The 14,069-nt window shown below is 37.2% G+C and overlaps 1 protein-coding gene across 1 annotated transcript in view; it reads left to right on the top strand.

Annotated features, from left to right (window-relative positions):
• Positions 1 to 14,069, top strand: part of NEB (nebulin) — a 221,727-nt gene that overhangs the window by 150,448 nt on the left and 57,210 nt on the right. The window contains exons 137-148 of the mRNA XM_015814350.1: positions 936 to 1,040; positions 1,136 to 1,240; positions 2,230 to 2,328; positions 2,573 to 2,683; positions 3,939 to 4,043; positions 6,021 to 6,125; positions 6,873 to 6,977; positions 7,690 to 7,794; positions 8,963 to 9,067; positions 9,943 to 10,047; positions 11,216 to 11,320; positions 13,373 to 13,477. Of these exons, the coding sequence (XP_015669836.1) occupies positions 936 to 1,040; positions 1,136 to 1,240; positions 2,230 to 2,328; positions 2,573 to 2,683; positions 3,939 to 4,043; positions 6,021 to 6,125; positions 6,873 to 6,977; positions 7,690 to 7,794; positions 8,963 to 9,067; positions 9,943 to 10,047; positions 11,216 to 11,320; positions 13,373 to 13,477 (1,260 nt within the window). The remainder of the gene's footprint in view (positions 1 to 935; positions 1,041 to 1,135; positions 1,241 to 2,229; positions 2,329 to 2,572; positions 2,684 to 3,938; positions 4,044 to 6,020; positions 6,126 to 6,872; positions 6,978 to 7,689; positions 7,795 to 8,962; positions 9,068 to 9,942; positions 10,048 to 11,215; positions 11,321 to 13,372; positions 13,478 to 14,069) is intronic.

The raw sequence follows: 14,069 nt of genomic DNA, 5'->3' as shown, positions 1-14,069 counted from the left end.
ATGCATTCATTGACTGAAGTAGTAAATGTTTTAGGTTTGTCTGAATGGTTGGGAATGTGTTATAAATTTTGTGGGGAGGAAGGGCACCACAGGGAGTTGTATGGAGAGCATGTTGTCCAGTCACAAACTTTTTATCTCATAGAAAGATAACCTGATGAAAATAACAGTCAAGTAAACATTTTGATAATCTACATACATAGCAGAAATGGGATCTGAGCATTAAAATAAGGTGTGTTTTTTTTTTAAAAAATAAAGAAAATAATAAATTACATCTGAAATGGCCAGAGGACCCAGGTAAGAAGATACAAAGTAGGAATGATAAACTGCTTTCTCTCAAACTGTTGCTTGCTATAAAGCAACTGTTTTGAGCATGGAGCTTCATGAATATTCTATTACTTTTAATACAGATAGTCTTCAATTTATGACCACAACTGAGCCCAAAATTTCTGTGTGGAACATTTGTTAAGTGAATTTTGCCCCATTTTACAACCTTTCTTGCCACAGTTTTAAGTGAATCACTGCAGTTGTTACGTTAGTAGTGTGAGTCTGGCTTCCCCATTGACTTAGCTTGTAAGAAGATTGCAAAAGGTGATTACATGACTTTGGAACACAACAACTGTCATAAGTATGAAACAGTTGCCAAGCATCACATGACCATGGAGATGCTGCAACAGTTGTAAGGGTGAAAAACGTTCATTAGTCACTTTTCTCAGTGCTATTGTAACTTTGAGTGGTCACTAAATGAACTGTTGTAAGTTGAGGACTACCTGTATTAATTTAAGTGGTATAGCTAACTCATATGTTTATTATTTAGCATTTGTGGATTGGTTCTATCTATTCAAATGACCGGAATAAGTGCTCTTTAAGGAAATAGTGTGCAAAATAGATTAAGATTTAATTTTAATTTTTTAAAAATCTCTTTCCTTTTGTTACAGAGAATGTATCGGGAGGTATATCACAAAAATAAAGATAAGATTCATACTACACCTGATACGCCACACAATCGCCAAGTGAAAATAAACCAAGACGCTTTCAGTGATGTAGGCATATTTTATTTATATTAGATGCACAATTTGTGTTGAGTTTGATTTCACTGGGAGGGGAGAATCTTATTCTTCTTCTATCTTTATTTTAGCTTATCTACAAGACTGATTTCTTCAAGATGCAAGGACACTTGATTTCCCTACCATTTACTCCACAAACTGTACACGACCGTTATGTTGGAGAAATTACAAGCGATGTAAGAAAATTTCTTTTAAAAATTTAGAATAAGTTGCTATGAATACCTATAGATGGGTTGCAACAAATATTAGGGCCTATGGTAATATAAAATATTTTTTGTAATAATGGTTTCTCTCCCTAAAAAGAATTTATTAAAATGAATTACAGCCAGTAAACAGAACATATATCTGCTTCTGGGTGCAATTCGAGGTACTAATTGTCACTTTTAAAGCCCTACATGCTTGGAACCAGGTTATCTAAAGGACCCTCTTTTCCCAGTAATGTCTACCTGACCCAGCAGAGCGGGGAGGCAGGGAATTTTGTAGGTTCCCTCTTCTAAGGAGGTACATCTGGTGGAACCCAGAAGAAGGGCTTTATCAGTGGTGGCTCCCTCCCTTTGGAACATCATCCCTGAGGAGATTAGATTAGTCCCCACTCTGACACTCTTATGCAAGGCCCTGAAGACCTGATTTTGCCAATGGGACTAGGGAATCCAGAGTGGGATGGAGCCCATCAAATGGCTTGCTTGGTTGATTGTTGTCACCAGGGGGGCTGGGAGGGTTATTGTTTTTATTGTTTATACATTGGGTTTTTTAGTTTTGTAAGCCACCCAGAGTCACTGAGAGTGAGAGGGCAACCAAAAGAATTTTTATTCATTCGTTCGTTCGTTTGTTCGTTCATTCATGAATAAACAAACAAATAAACAAATGAATATGGAGCAGGGTTTTTTGGTTATATCAAGTGCAGCTGCTTTGGGGTACTCCTATGAAAATATGTGGATTTCAAGATTTTGGACTACAATACTCATCAGTCTTGGCTATGCTGGCTGGGATTGCTCAGAATAGAATCAAGCAACATATGGAAAATTATAATTTCCCCATAACTGCATTAGACCAATTTTTCAATAGCATCTTTGTGATTTCCCAAACTATTTAAGATTATTGATTTATGTGAAATATATACTCTGAGATGGAAAAGCTATAGTCAATCAATGTCTTTATTTGATAGATTAAATATAAAAGTGATCTACAATGGCTCAAAGGTCTGGGCTGCTTCCTGTACGATACTCCGGATATGGTCCGTTCACGGCATTTACGCAAGCTCTGGGTATGTCATTTTCCTCCTGGCAACCATGAATACTAGAAGTATTTATTTTTTGCTCTTTAATTAAAAGATAAGAATAACTAAAAGGCAAAGTTTAATATTTTTAACATAAGATCAATATAACATCAATTAATTAATTAATCAAACATATATGCCACTTTAATCTCCATAATAAATGGCTCAGAAATAAACCTGTAGTATAAATATATTTAAAACTAATGTTTTAAATCTACTTTTTTTTTGGTAGTCTCATTATGTCTACACTGATGCTGCAAAGAAAATGCAAGACAAATACTCTGTGGTTCTGGACACCCCAGTTTATAGAAAAAACCAGGAGCTAAAGACCCACCTTAGTGAGGTAAGTTCAGTTTGTTCATTTATCAAATTTGTATGCTTCCCATCTCACCAAAGATAACTGTAGGCAATTTGTTAGTTTTCCTACAATGAAAAAGCCTTTTAAATTCAAGAGAAAAGCTCTCCCCTAACACAGTAGTTGCATTCTAAGGAACCGGCAAAATGTTTGACATTTTGTGGCAGATAACTGTCAATAAAAAAATACAACCAAGATATGTATATGTGTGTGTGTGTGTGTGTGTGTGTGTATATATATATATATATATATATATATATATATATATATATATATATATATATATATATATTATATATATATATATATATATATATATGCTAGCTGATGAGAGCTAAATAGCTCGAAATAGCTATACTAGTCTCCCTTTAACTCTTTGTCAGCAAAAATCTAAATTCACACACACACACACATATATGCATATGCATATACATATACACATACACATTCACATACACATATACATATACACAAAACGTAATTTAGGTTGGTAACAAGAGTCATCAAAGCTGAGTACTTTTCATAGCAGGAAGAATAGAAGACCAGGGGAATAAGAACAAGACCAGAAACAAACCTATCAGATTAACAATTTGTTCTATAAAGAATCTATGCAGGGAAAACAAAACCATGAACTTACCGAAGGGAAAACAACCAAGGGTCTTCTAGAAGAGTAAATTCAGATGGCAGGGACAATCAGGCCACCATCTCCTCATGATATTATTGGGAAGTTACGATCTACTCTTATAAATCATTCAATCAATCAATTCAGTTTTGGCCAAATTAAAACCAAAGATTGGTTATAACAGATGCACGCTTGCAAATGTCAAGGAATCTTAGGTCATTTGCTTTGGAGTTAATTCTTATAAGCCAAGTTCAAGGATGAAGGAAAAAAGCTACTGTTTCCTACTGTTTGCAAGTAAGTGCTGCACAATACCTTTGGGCTAAAGGATCTTCTGTCTATCATAGTCAATGGCGCAAACAAAACCAGTGCAAGACATTTTGTGAAATTCCAATAATATTCTGCCCCAAAATGAAGGTGAAAAATAGTTAAAATATTTTGATAATGTAGATATACATTATTGATCAATATCGATCAACACTTCATTCCAGGAAAAAAATGGCTTTCAATGATGAGGTAAATTTTTCACCTTTTAGCCCAAATCAACTGCTTTAAAGATTTGCTGGGCATGATTAAGTGTGTGGGGTTATTCTCACAGTATTGTATTCATATAATCCTTTCCAGATTGTATACAGAGCTGCAGGTAAAGAGCAAAAGTCTAAGTACACATCAATCCTTGATACACCAGATTTCAACAGGGCCAAAAGGGGACAAAAACTGCAGAGCCAGGTAAGTACATGTTCAGCTGCAACTATGAAGTATTGTGTAACATTTTTTAATTATGTTTAGATTTGTAAGGTTGAGAAGCATTGTGCAATCTTCAGATATTTGATATATTTATTAAAATATTTAAAGGAACAGGATAAATAGCTGCATAAAAGAAAAACAGAAAGATTCATAGTAGATAAAGAAGAAAATACGGAAAATAAACAAGACGTTTGCAATTATCAGTTTTGAAATTAATTGTTTCACTAATTTATTAAAGGTGCAGAACTGTTTATTATGGCAACTTAAGAAATACACAGAAATCTAAATAAAATCCTATGCATAATATTGATAACACCACTATTTGTAATTATTTTGTAAAAAGAAAGTAAAGAAAAAAGAAAATAAATAAGAGAAAAAAATTAAAAGCATGAAAACAGTATTACGCAATGATTAACTCTCTTCATATTAATAGCATAGATCTAAAGGTTTTTCCCCAGCCAACTTAATCATGACAATAAAAGAAAGTAGCATATTCTCATAAACCTCCAATGTAATTTAATAGAAACTCTGTCAAGCACACATATATAACTCCGGGGTGTTTTTCCAAGTAATAAGACATTTCCCCCCCCCCCCACACTTAGGCAGGAACTGCAGGCAACTTTTCTTTCATAAATCTGTGCTGCTGGAATGTCTGCCAAGTAACTGTGACCTACTCAGCTCATCGGAAAGGATATATTAAGAGTTCTTCTCCTGCCATTGTTATGTGCTTTGTAATTGTGCAAATTACAGTAACAAATAGTTTCCTGTGCTTGTAATTATTGAGTCAGCTTAGTGGAATCTTCAGGTCTTTTCCACCTCCAAGAATTCTCTTTGTCTTAATTCCAACCCAGCTCTGATCTGTCTTCTATTATTACATTCTTTCTCTTGCAAAAGCTTATGCCCAATATTTCCTCCTCCACCACCACCTCCTCCTCCTCCTCCTCCCTTGTATACTTTTCTCACATTCTGAATTGCTATATTAATAATATGTCTATTCAGTGCTTTTTTTGTAAAAAAAAAAAAAAAAAAAAGGTGCTGGAACTCACACACGTCATTCAACCAGCCTTGCCTACCCTACAAGGTTCCATCCCAAAAAGGTGCCAGAACTCCGTTCTGGGCGTTCTATGACAAAAAAAAAAAAAGCCCTGTGTCTATTATTCTATTCTAATTGCAACATAGCTGTGCTGTTTTAATAATATAGTTATTGATTCATAATGATATAGTTATTAATTTTTCACCAATTTAAAGACACAAACATCCAACTAGAAGGCATTTGTCAAGTAATCATTTGATTACTTGAAAGAAATTGAAAAAGATAAATCTTAAAGTTGAAGACTGTGCTAAATTTTGGTAACCAGAGCCAAGATGATATGGGTGCAAATTGTTTGGAAGTTTAGCTTTTGTTACCAATATACTTTGACTGAATTGGAAAAAGGGACATGGATCATTTTTGTGTATGACATATTTGAAAATCACTAATTTCTTATTAGAAGCTTGTCATAGAAAACTCTACCAGGCAATATTCCAACTGAATTAATGAATGATCTTATGGTCTCATTTAGTGTGTTGCAGTTTCCTTTGTATATATATGTGTGCTTTTTCTTTAGGGTGTTTGTTTTTATTATGCACTGCCTGGAGGAATTATAGAGTTTGATGGCCTTGTACATTTAATTAATTATTATGAGCGTATATATGTAATGCAGCACAAGTATTTATCGTGAGAAATATTCCAGCCATTCCAGTGTTTTTACTTGGTTGTAACACACATTTCTTCCTAGAAAAAAAACAGTAGCTCTGATCTCTGAAATCCCTGATTAAAAAGTGCTCGTATGTAAGCGTGAGCTGCCACTTAAGAGCAGAAAGACCAATGATACGCAAAATTCACTGGAAGAAGAAGTCTAGGGTTTTAGATATACATGAAACCTATCTGATCTGCAACAACTTTATATTCTTCTACAGTACTTGTATGTTGAACTCGCCACCAAGGAAAGACCACATCACCGTGCTGGAGATCAGACGCCTGCCTTAAAACTTGCCAAGCATGTGAAGGACTTTGCCAGTGAGGTAAAGGTTGCCACCATTTGGGTTGTCTTGGAGAGACAGATAAACATCTGGCTCTCCTAAAAAGCAAGCCTTCAGGCCATGCTCACTGGGATACTTTCTTCCTTTTCATACTTTAGCCTCTATAGCAGGGGTGTCAAACTCAATTTCATTGAGGGCCGCATCAGCATTGCGGTTGCCCTCGAGGGGGCTGGGTGGGTGTGGCCAGGGTGGGTACGGCCTACTGGGTGGATGTGGATGGAGTGGGTGTGGCCTACTGGGTGGGCATGGCCAGCTCTACATCGTTCGCATCAAGGGTGCCTGTGGGTCCCTGGGCAGGAGTGGGACAGATCTGAGGGTCTCTGGCAGAAGGGGGTGGGACCGTGGCAAGCGCCAAGGCATAGTCCATTTCTTCATTCCTCACAAAGGATGACACCTCCCCAGCATGCATCCAGGGGGCGGGGCCAACAAGGCAGGGGCAAGTTCCTCGCTGTTTCCAGATGGCCTTGTGGACCTAAGACTGAATGCGTTTCAGCATAGATGGCCACCACAAAATTGTACATTGGCCCCCGGCCGGCCTGGGCCAGGGCCAAGGCAGCGGGGGCCATTCCCTCACTGTTTCCAGGATGGCTTCGCGGGCCGCATGAAACCACTTCGCGGGCCGCATCCGGCCCCCGGGCCTTGTGTTTGACATGTCTGCTCTATAGCCTCTATAGAGCTCAAGTCTCACTATTACTCATACTTTTCCTCCCCTCCCTTCTGTTTCTTTAGAAAAAATACAGAGCACTCTACGATAAACTAAAGGATAAATACATAACAGTCCCGGATACACCAATTCTCATCAGAGCTAAGAAGTCTTATCTGAATGCCAGTGATGTAAGTTTATGACAAAAAAAAGATATTTTTTTAGCTAATACTGTAGATAATCTTATAAGAGGATAATTGGAGATAATCAATATTCTACAGAAATGCTGCAAGATGACCAGAATTCTTATTACGTGGCTCTTTATAATGAAATATTAAAGTAATACAAAAATTATTCAGCAGATGAAGTAATAGTTACCTGAACAAGGATGAATGTGAAATTTTGCAGGAAACCAGCATTATTTAGAATGTACATTTGGTTTATAATTGGATCTCTTTCTCTCTCTCTCTCTCTCTCTCTCTCTCACACACACACACACACACACACACACACACACACACACACACACATTTCTCATCTCTCTCTCTCTCTCTCTCCATCCCTTCATTATTATTTTTTAAAAAAGAATGAAGTAAACAAAAGTATTGTGTAAACTGGAAGGAGAAGTAAACAAAAGTATTGTGTAAACTGGAAGGAAAAGAACATTTGCATTTGCAGAGAAAACTACATTAAATATACAGAAAATTAAGCTGTCAAAATATAATTGGATAATATTATGTTCAGGTTAGAATTTGTGCCTATTTTTGTCTTTGCAAAAGCTGAACAAGTGAAGATAATATCTGATTGGTCTGACATTAGCAGACATAATTCAGAACTAACACTATCTCATTAATGATATAGAAATACATTTCAAACCTATGTCTTTTGGTTTTTTTTAATCAGCTGCGCTACAAAGAAACATTTGAGCGAGCAAAGGGTAAATACCACACTGTAAAGGATGCCTTAGATATTGTCTATCACCGCAAGGTCACTGATGATATCAGCAAAGTAAGTATATGGCTTCTTAAATATGAAATTCTGCCTGATTATAAAACATTCTCAATCTCCATTTAACCCCCAAACATCCATTTAACAGGGCCTTGTCTTTAAAGTCTGTCCCCCATTCCATCTACCCAGCCACCCAGCCACAGCCAAATTCAGTTGTCATTAGAGATCATTACATCCAGTTGGGGTTTTGGGAGCTTCCGTTACATTTAGAATATTGCATTGGAGCCTAGACAGGATATTAAAAAGCGGAGACATCACCTTGCCAACAAAGGTCCATACAGTCAAAGCTACAGTTTTCCCAGTAGTAATGAGTAGCTGTGAGAGTTGGCCCATAAGGAAGGCTGAGCGCCAACGAATTTGATGCTTTCAAATTGTGGTGCCGGAGAAGACTCTTGAGAGTCCCTTGGGTCTGCAATGAGATCAAATCAGTCAATCCTAAAGGAAAGCAACCCTGCCTGTCCTTTGGAAGGACAGATACCGAAACCAAAGCTCAAATACTTTGGCCACCAAATGAGAAGAAGGGACTCCTTGGAAAATACTCTGATGTTGGGAAAGATTGAAGGCAAAGGGGAAGGCAACGGCAGAGGATGAGATGGTTAGATAGTGTCATTGATGCAATGGATGTGAATTTTGGCAAACACTGGGAGACAAGGGAGGACATGGAGCCTGGCATGCTATGGTCCATGAGGTCACGAAGAGTCAGGTATGACTTAGTAACTGAATAACAACAACTGCATTTGAAGTTACTTAGCACTGTGTATTCTTATCTTAATTTTGTGATGGCATTGCAGACCTCTTTCCCAGACTGGTTGGGGTATGGATTTGTTATTAACAATGCTTCATTTGTCCTCTCCCCCCAAATTCTAGTTCAGTTTTGCTGGCCGAAAGGAATTTCAAGCAGCAGAAGTGGCTTGTGCTACATCCTGGCACCTCTATTCAGTGCATATTTTTCTTAGTCTGGGTTGCCTACATAAGGCAGCTTAGTTATATGAATATTATGTTCTCCTAATAATCTGTTGCAACTTGAAATTGATTTATAGGGGAGCAGGTTCCATTGCATTTAGTGGGGCTTTTGTGTGAGAAAGCATATTTAAATTCTGATCGTGTATTTTGTTTTTGGGTTAATTTAATATTATTTATTCATTGTTTGCAAATTCTTTTTTTTTAGGTGAAATATAAAGAAAAGTACATGAGTGAACTAGGATTTTGGAGATCTATCCCAGATCATCCAGAACACTACCACCATCGTGCTGTCACTGATGCAATTAGTACTGTGAGTATTAATTTACGTTGACCACTTGCATCATGCACATAAATAAGCCTTACAGAACAACATGCTTGAGAAAATCTAGGATGGTGAATTTATGATGCAGTTCAAAAGTGGATGATTTTCTATTTTTGCTGTTGGAGAGCTTAGCAATTGTAATACCACCTGCAAAGTGAACTCATTTATAGGGTTACCAGTGGACTTTTGACTGCACTTTGTTTATGATTTCAGAATTTAAAATCTGTCAAAACCTCTAAGCTCCATGATAAAAGCAAGGAATATTTTTAATAGTTAATATCAGAGGTGGAATTGAATGGAGAAGAACAGACTCAGAGTGGATGTAGATATTTGGGCCTTCCAGTTCAAGGACTTTTTTTCGTAGGATATCTTAGGTTTGCAGCTCTCGCTCAAAGAGTTGCCAAGAGAACTTTGGCATAGGTTCAGCTTCTGTGCCAAATGAAAAATATACCTCTTCTACCTGAAATCTGTTAAACCAGAGGTCCCCAACCTTTCTGGGTTGGTGGCCCAGAGGGAAAGGGAGGGGGAGGTGCCCTTATGCACTCATGCACACATGTCAATGGGGCAGCGCGCACCCATGCAACACTGGCTGCGACGCTAACGCCTGTGTGATGCTAGCAGCACCACTAGCAGTAGCACAAGTAAGGGGTGAGTGTGTGCACACACACGAGCGCACTGGCCAGCCACTCACATGGCCCAGTGGCCAATAGGCCACGGCCTGGTAGTGGGCCATGGTCTACAGGTTGGGGACCCCTGTGTTAAACAAAGACAGGTTGGTTAAACTGAGGGTTTATGGTGAATTCTTGTGACTTCTGACATTATTTCATGTAGTTAAGTTTTCTTCTACTACCTTGTTTTTGCAGGTTAAATATAAGGAAGATTTAACATGGCTCAAAGGCATTGGCTGCTATGCATGGGATACTCCGGATTTTGTCCTCGCAGAAAAGAATAAGGCTCTGTATAGTCCAGTACGTGCATTATTTGTTCCTGTTCAGAAGTTGTGAGAGGTTGTTTCTTTGTGAAGATCTGATTTAGTTTGATAGTGGCAGGATTCCGCATACGCAAAGGGAAAGACCTTTGATACGTTTGCTTCATAGATTTTTTTTTTTAGCAACATAAAATTTTACCAGTTTCTACAATACGGTGTCATATTCAGGCTCTGCTGATCATGCGATTGAATCAGCTGGATAAATAAATCAAGCTTCGTGTCATGCAGGTAATCCTTGACTTACAACACCCTCATTGGGATCAGAATTTCTGTTGCTAAGCAAGACGGTTGTTAAATGACTTGCACCCGATTCTACAACCTTTTTTTTTTTTTTGCCATGGTTGTTAGATAAATCACTGGGGCTGTTAAGTGACTCTAGCCTCCCCCATTTTCTTTGCATGTCTGAAGCCAGCTAGGAAAGCTGCAAATGGCATTCACGTGAGCTTTGGATGCTGCAACTGTTGTGAATACATGCTGGTTGACAAGAACCCAAGTTTTGATCATGAAATGCTGCAACGGTCATAGGTGCAAGGACTGGTTGTAAGCCATTTTTTTTTCAGTGCCATTGTAACTTTGAATGGCTGCTTGGTGAATGGCTGTAAGTCAAAGACTACCTGTAATAAATGTGTTGCTTTTTACATAGTACAATAGTTAAACTGTTGGACTAGGACTTGGGAGACCCCTTTTCAAATCCATCATCAATCATAGAGGCTCAATTGGTGACTTATTTTGGGATAGACACAATCTCTCAGCGCAACTTATCTCACAAGATTTGTGTGGTGGGAGAAAATTGGAGGAAAGACAATGCAGACAACACCTTGAATTCCTGGAGGAAGGATGGGATATCAATCTAATAAAAATAAATAAAATTTCTGTAAGCCACCCAAATTGTGGTGGAATCAGGGAATCTGTAAATCTGATAAATAAGTAAATAAAAATATATCACTCAGTTCTGTTTTTGAGTGCAGCAGACTAACAGGTCTCCCAGGTTGGAAACATTCAGTGAATCGTTTACTGATGGCTCACTTTTATTAGTAATTGTGAAAGAACTGCAGTGTTTCACTCATTTACATTTGATCGGTGTTGGATACTGACTTTTGATTTTTTTCATCATATCCTTATAACTGTTGTATATTTGTTTTCAATAGTATAAGTACAAGGAAACATTTGAAAGGACAAAATCCAAGTTCAAGCATGTTGCTGACACTCCAATTAACAGACATTTTAAATATGCTACTCGGTTGATGGATGCGGTAAGTAGATTAAAAGACTCTTGTAATATAGGAATTGCCCACAACAATTCCATTAAAGTCTCCCCCGCATATTAAATTGCTTTATACTCTCAACATGGTTAACTAGGTCAGGAAAAATGAGGGAAGATTAGTTGGCTGAGAAACTTTTAAAAACCCTGAATGAATTAACTAATTCCTGTTAACTAAGATCCATAGTGGTGCAATGGTTAGAATGCAGCATTGCGGGCTAACTCTGCCAACTGCCAGCAGTTTAATCCTGACCGGATCAAGGTTGACTCAGCCTTCCATCCTTCTGAGGTGGGTAAAATGAGGACCCAGATTGTTGGGGGCAATATACTGAGTCTGTAAACCACATAGAGAGGGCTGTAAAGCACTATGAAGTGTTATATAAGTCTAAGCAGTATTGCTATTGCTAATGCTCAGAAGATTAAATATCTCCAGTTAGCCTTTCATGTCATAGAAATACATAAGCCCAGAGAATTAATATATTTTGCCTACCCAATCCTTCAAGATAGTTGCAGAAAAGGATAGCTAAACAAGGAAGTATCTTCATTTCAAATCTTGCTCCCAATATCTAGCAGCACAGAATGCACATTCTTATACACTGATTGGCAGCAATGCTCAAACCATACCAACAGCTAGTTGCCTGGACAAAGGGAAGATACCACAAAGCCTTCTTAAAGGCACTTTCTTGATATAAAGGCTAATGAGATAGTGGAGAATGTATGCAAGGACAATGAATTTCCAAAATGGTGATTTTTTTTGCTCCAGTTAGGATAGATAAGTATGTACTGCAAGAACCACCAATGAGATCTGACTGGGTTAGAAGTTGACTAACCATCTTGTAAAAGGGATTAGAGTTCTAAAAAAAACATTTAGAGGTAAAGCCAATATCTAGAGAACTTCAGGAGAATAATATCTTCAAGATTCCTTGATTATGTCTTTGGAATTGCAGGTATCACATACACAGAAGTAGGGTTAAAAAGGTGTGTAAAAAACTCACAATGAATTTTCTTTAAAGAAATCCTGGACATACGAGATTTGCTTTGAAAAGAGCTTGAGATTTCTTTTGTGCATTTTAAAAAAGTATAAGTAAATCCAATCATAGAAAACTAACTAGTTTGTTTACTTAAAAAAGAATCGGATGTGTGGAAGGAAAGAAGAGAGTTAAGAAATCTGGGAACAGTAGCAAGATCTCCCTAAGAAGTCAGTTTTGAAAATGTGGATATCCATCCACAAGCTAGATGTTCTCAGGTCTGATATAAAACAATGTTTGAATTAATCAGGAAAATATTAAATATAGAAGGAATAGAAAATGATTTTATAAACTCCTATAATAATGCATGTTTAACCCAAAAAATGAGTATTCCCCCGGTCGCCGAGATACATCTTGTGTTTTAGGGCAATTTTATTTTCTGCTGAATATATACATTTTCTTCTGCTTCATAGATAAATCAAGTTAATTTTCCTACATTTGTAGCTGGGAATTAAGTATATTTCAAGACAATATCATTCAGGGCAGCAAAATTAATTGGTGCTGTACTAGGCCAAACTCTGCTCTTATTTGAATATGTTCTATATTTTGCTATTGTGTCTTAATGGGTTAAGTCCAGACTATTAATTTGGATCTATATCACAAGCATTTATATATTTTGAAACGCATGTATATGCTAATTGCATTAGTTATAATGCAGCTGAACTTAGAATTTTGATTAACTTGAAGAGTTAAAAGACATGCTGTCTAATCTGAAGTTTTAATTCTGTATCTTTAACACTGACGTCCTATTCTTACTGGACCTGGAAATAAGCCGTTATTCTGGCTACTTTCTGAAGTAGAGCAATTTAGGACTGTTCTGTTTAAATTTATAAGATTTTGTTATGTTTTAAATGTATACATAACTAATTTTGGGAAGGAAGGGAATAAGTATCTTCTCTATTTTCTGAATGGGTGAATAGATTTAATGAGTAACTAAAAAAGTTTTGAATAGTTGATGCCTTGCTATTAAATTTTATGCCTCTCCATTTATTACTTCCTGATGCTGCTTTGAACAGAAATTATACAAATCTGAGTATGAGAAGAAGAAGGATAAGTATTCCTTGGTGGTGGATGATCCTAAAACCTTGCTGGCCAAATGGGGAGGAGAGTTAAGCAGTCAGGTACGGTTGGCCAAGTTGGTCAAGACATCCAAAATGTGGCTGGTGTCATTTGTGGATGTCCATTTTTACATGTCTGAAGTGTCGCTAGTCCGTGATGTAATAGGTTTGATCTGGAATATTCAAAATGTTATGTCTTTCGTGTACTGAAAACTATCTATACTCTGCCACCCAAAATTGCTCAGTAGCTTTTTGTGCGAGCTTGTCCATATTCTGTGTTCTCATAAACTATGCCCAAATGGATGATGATGATTTCTCTACTACGTTTCAATTGGCATTTGAAAAAGAAATAGGTCTGAGTTATTCCTATGTTCTTATTATTAAAAGGGCATTTCTGTGTGTGGTGATAGTAAAATAATGTCCCAGCGTTCAGTTATTCAGTTATGACATTATTCATGTTGCTGCCTACAGCAAATGCCCTTCATTGGTGTGATTTTTGAGAATACAGGAGTATTCCAAAGGCCTAAATCTCACTATTTGGGATCTAGAGCTCTTTTTGTTGTCTTCACAAGTCTTTTTTGTGCTTCATTGCTGTTTGCATGAACAGAATAAGTATAAGTCTAATGCCAAGTTGTTCCTGCAACATGGATGTAAT

The sequence above is a fragment of the Protobothrops mucrosquamatus genome, unplaced genomic scaffold, assembly GCF_001527695.2.
Source record: "Protobothrops mucrosquamatus isolate PMUCROS unplaced genomic scaffold, P.Mucros_1.0 scaffold_87, whole genome shotgun sequence".
Classification (NCBI taxonomy): Eukaryota; Metazoa; Chordata; class Lepidosauria; order Squamata; family Viperidae; genus Protobothrops; species Protobothrops mucrosquamatus.
The sequence above is the reverse complement of the archived record's forward strand: the minus strand, read 5'-3'. Positions and strand labels throughout refer to the sequence as shown.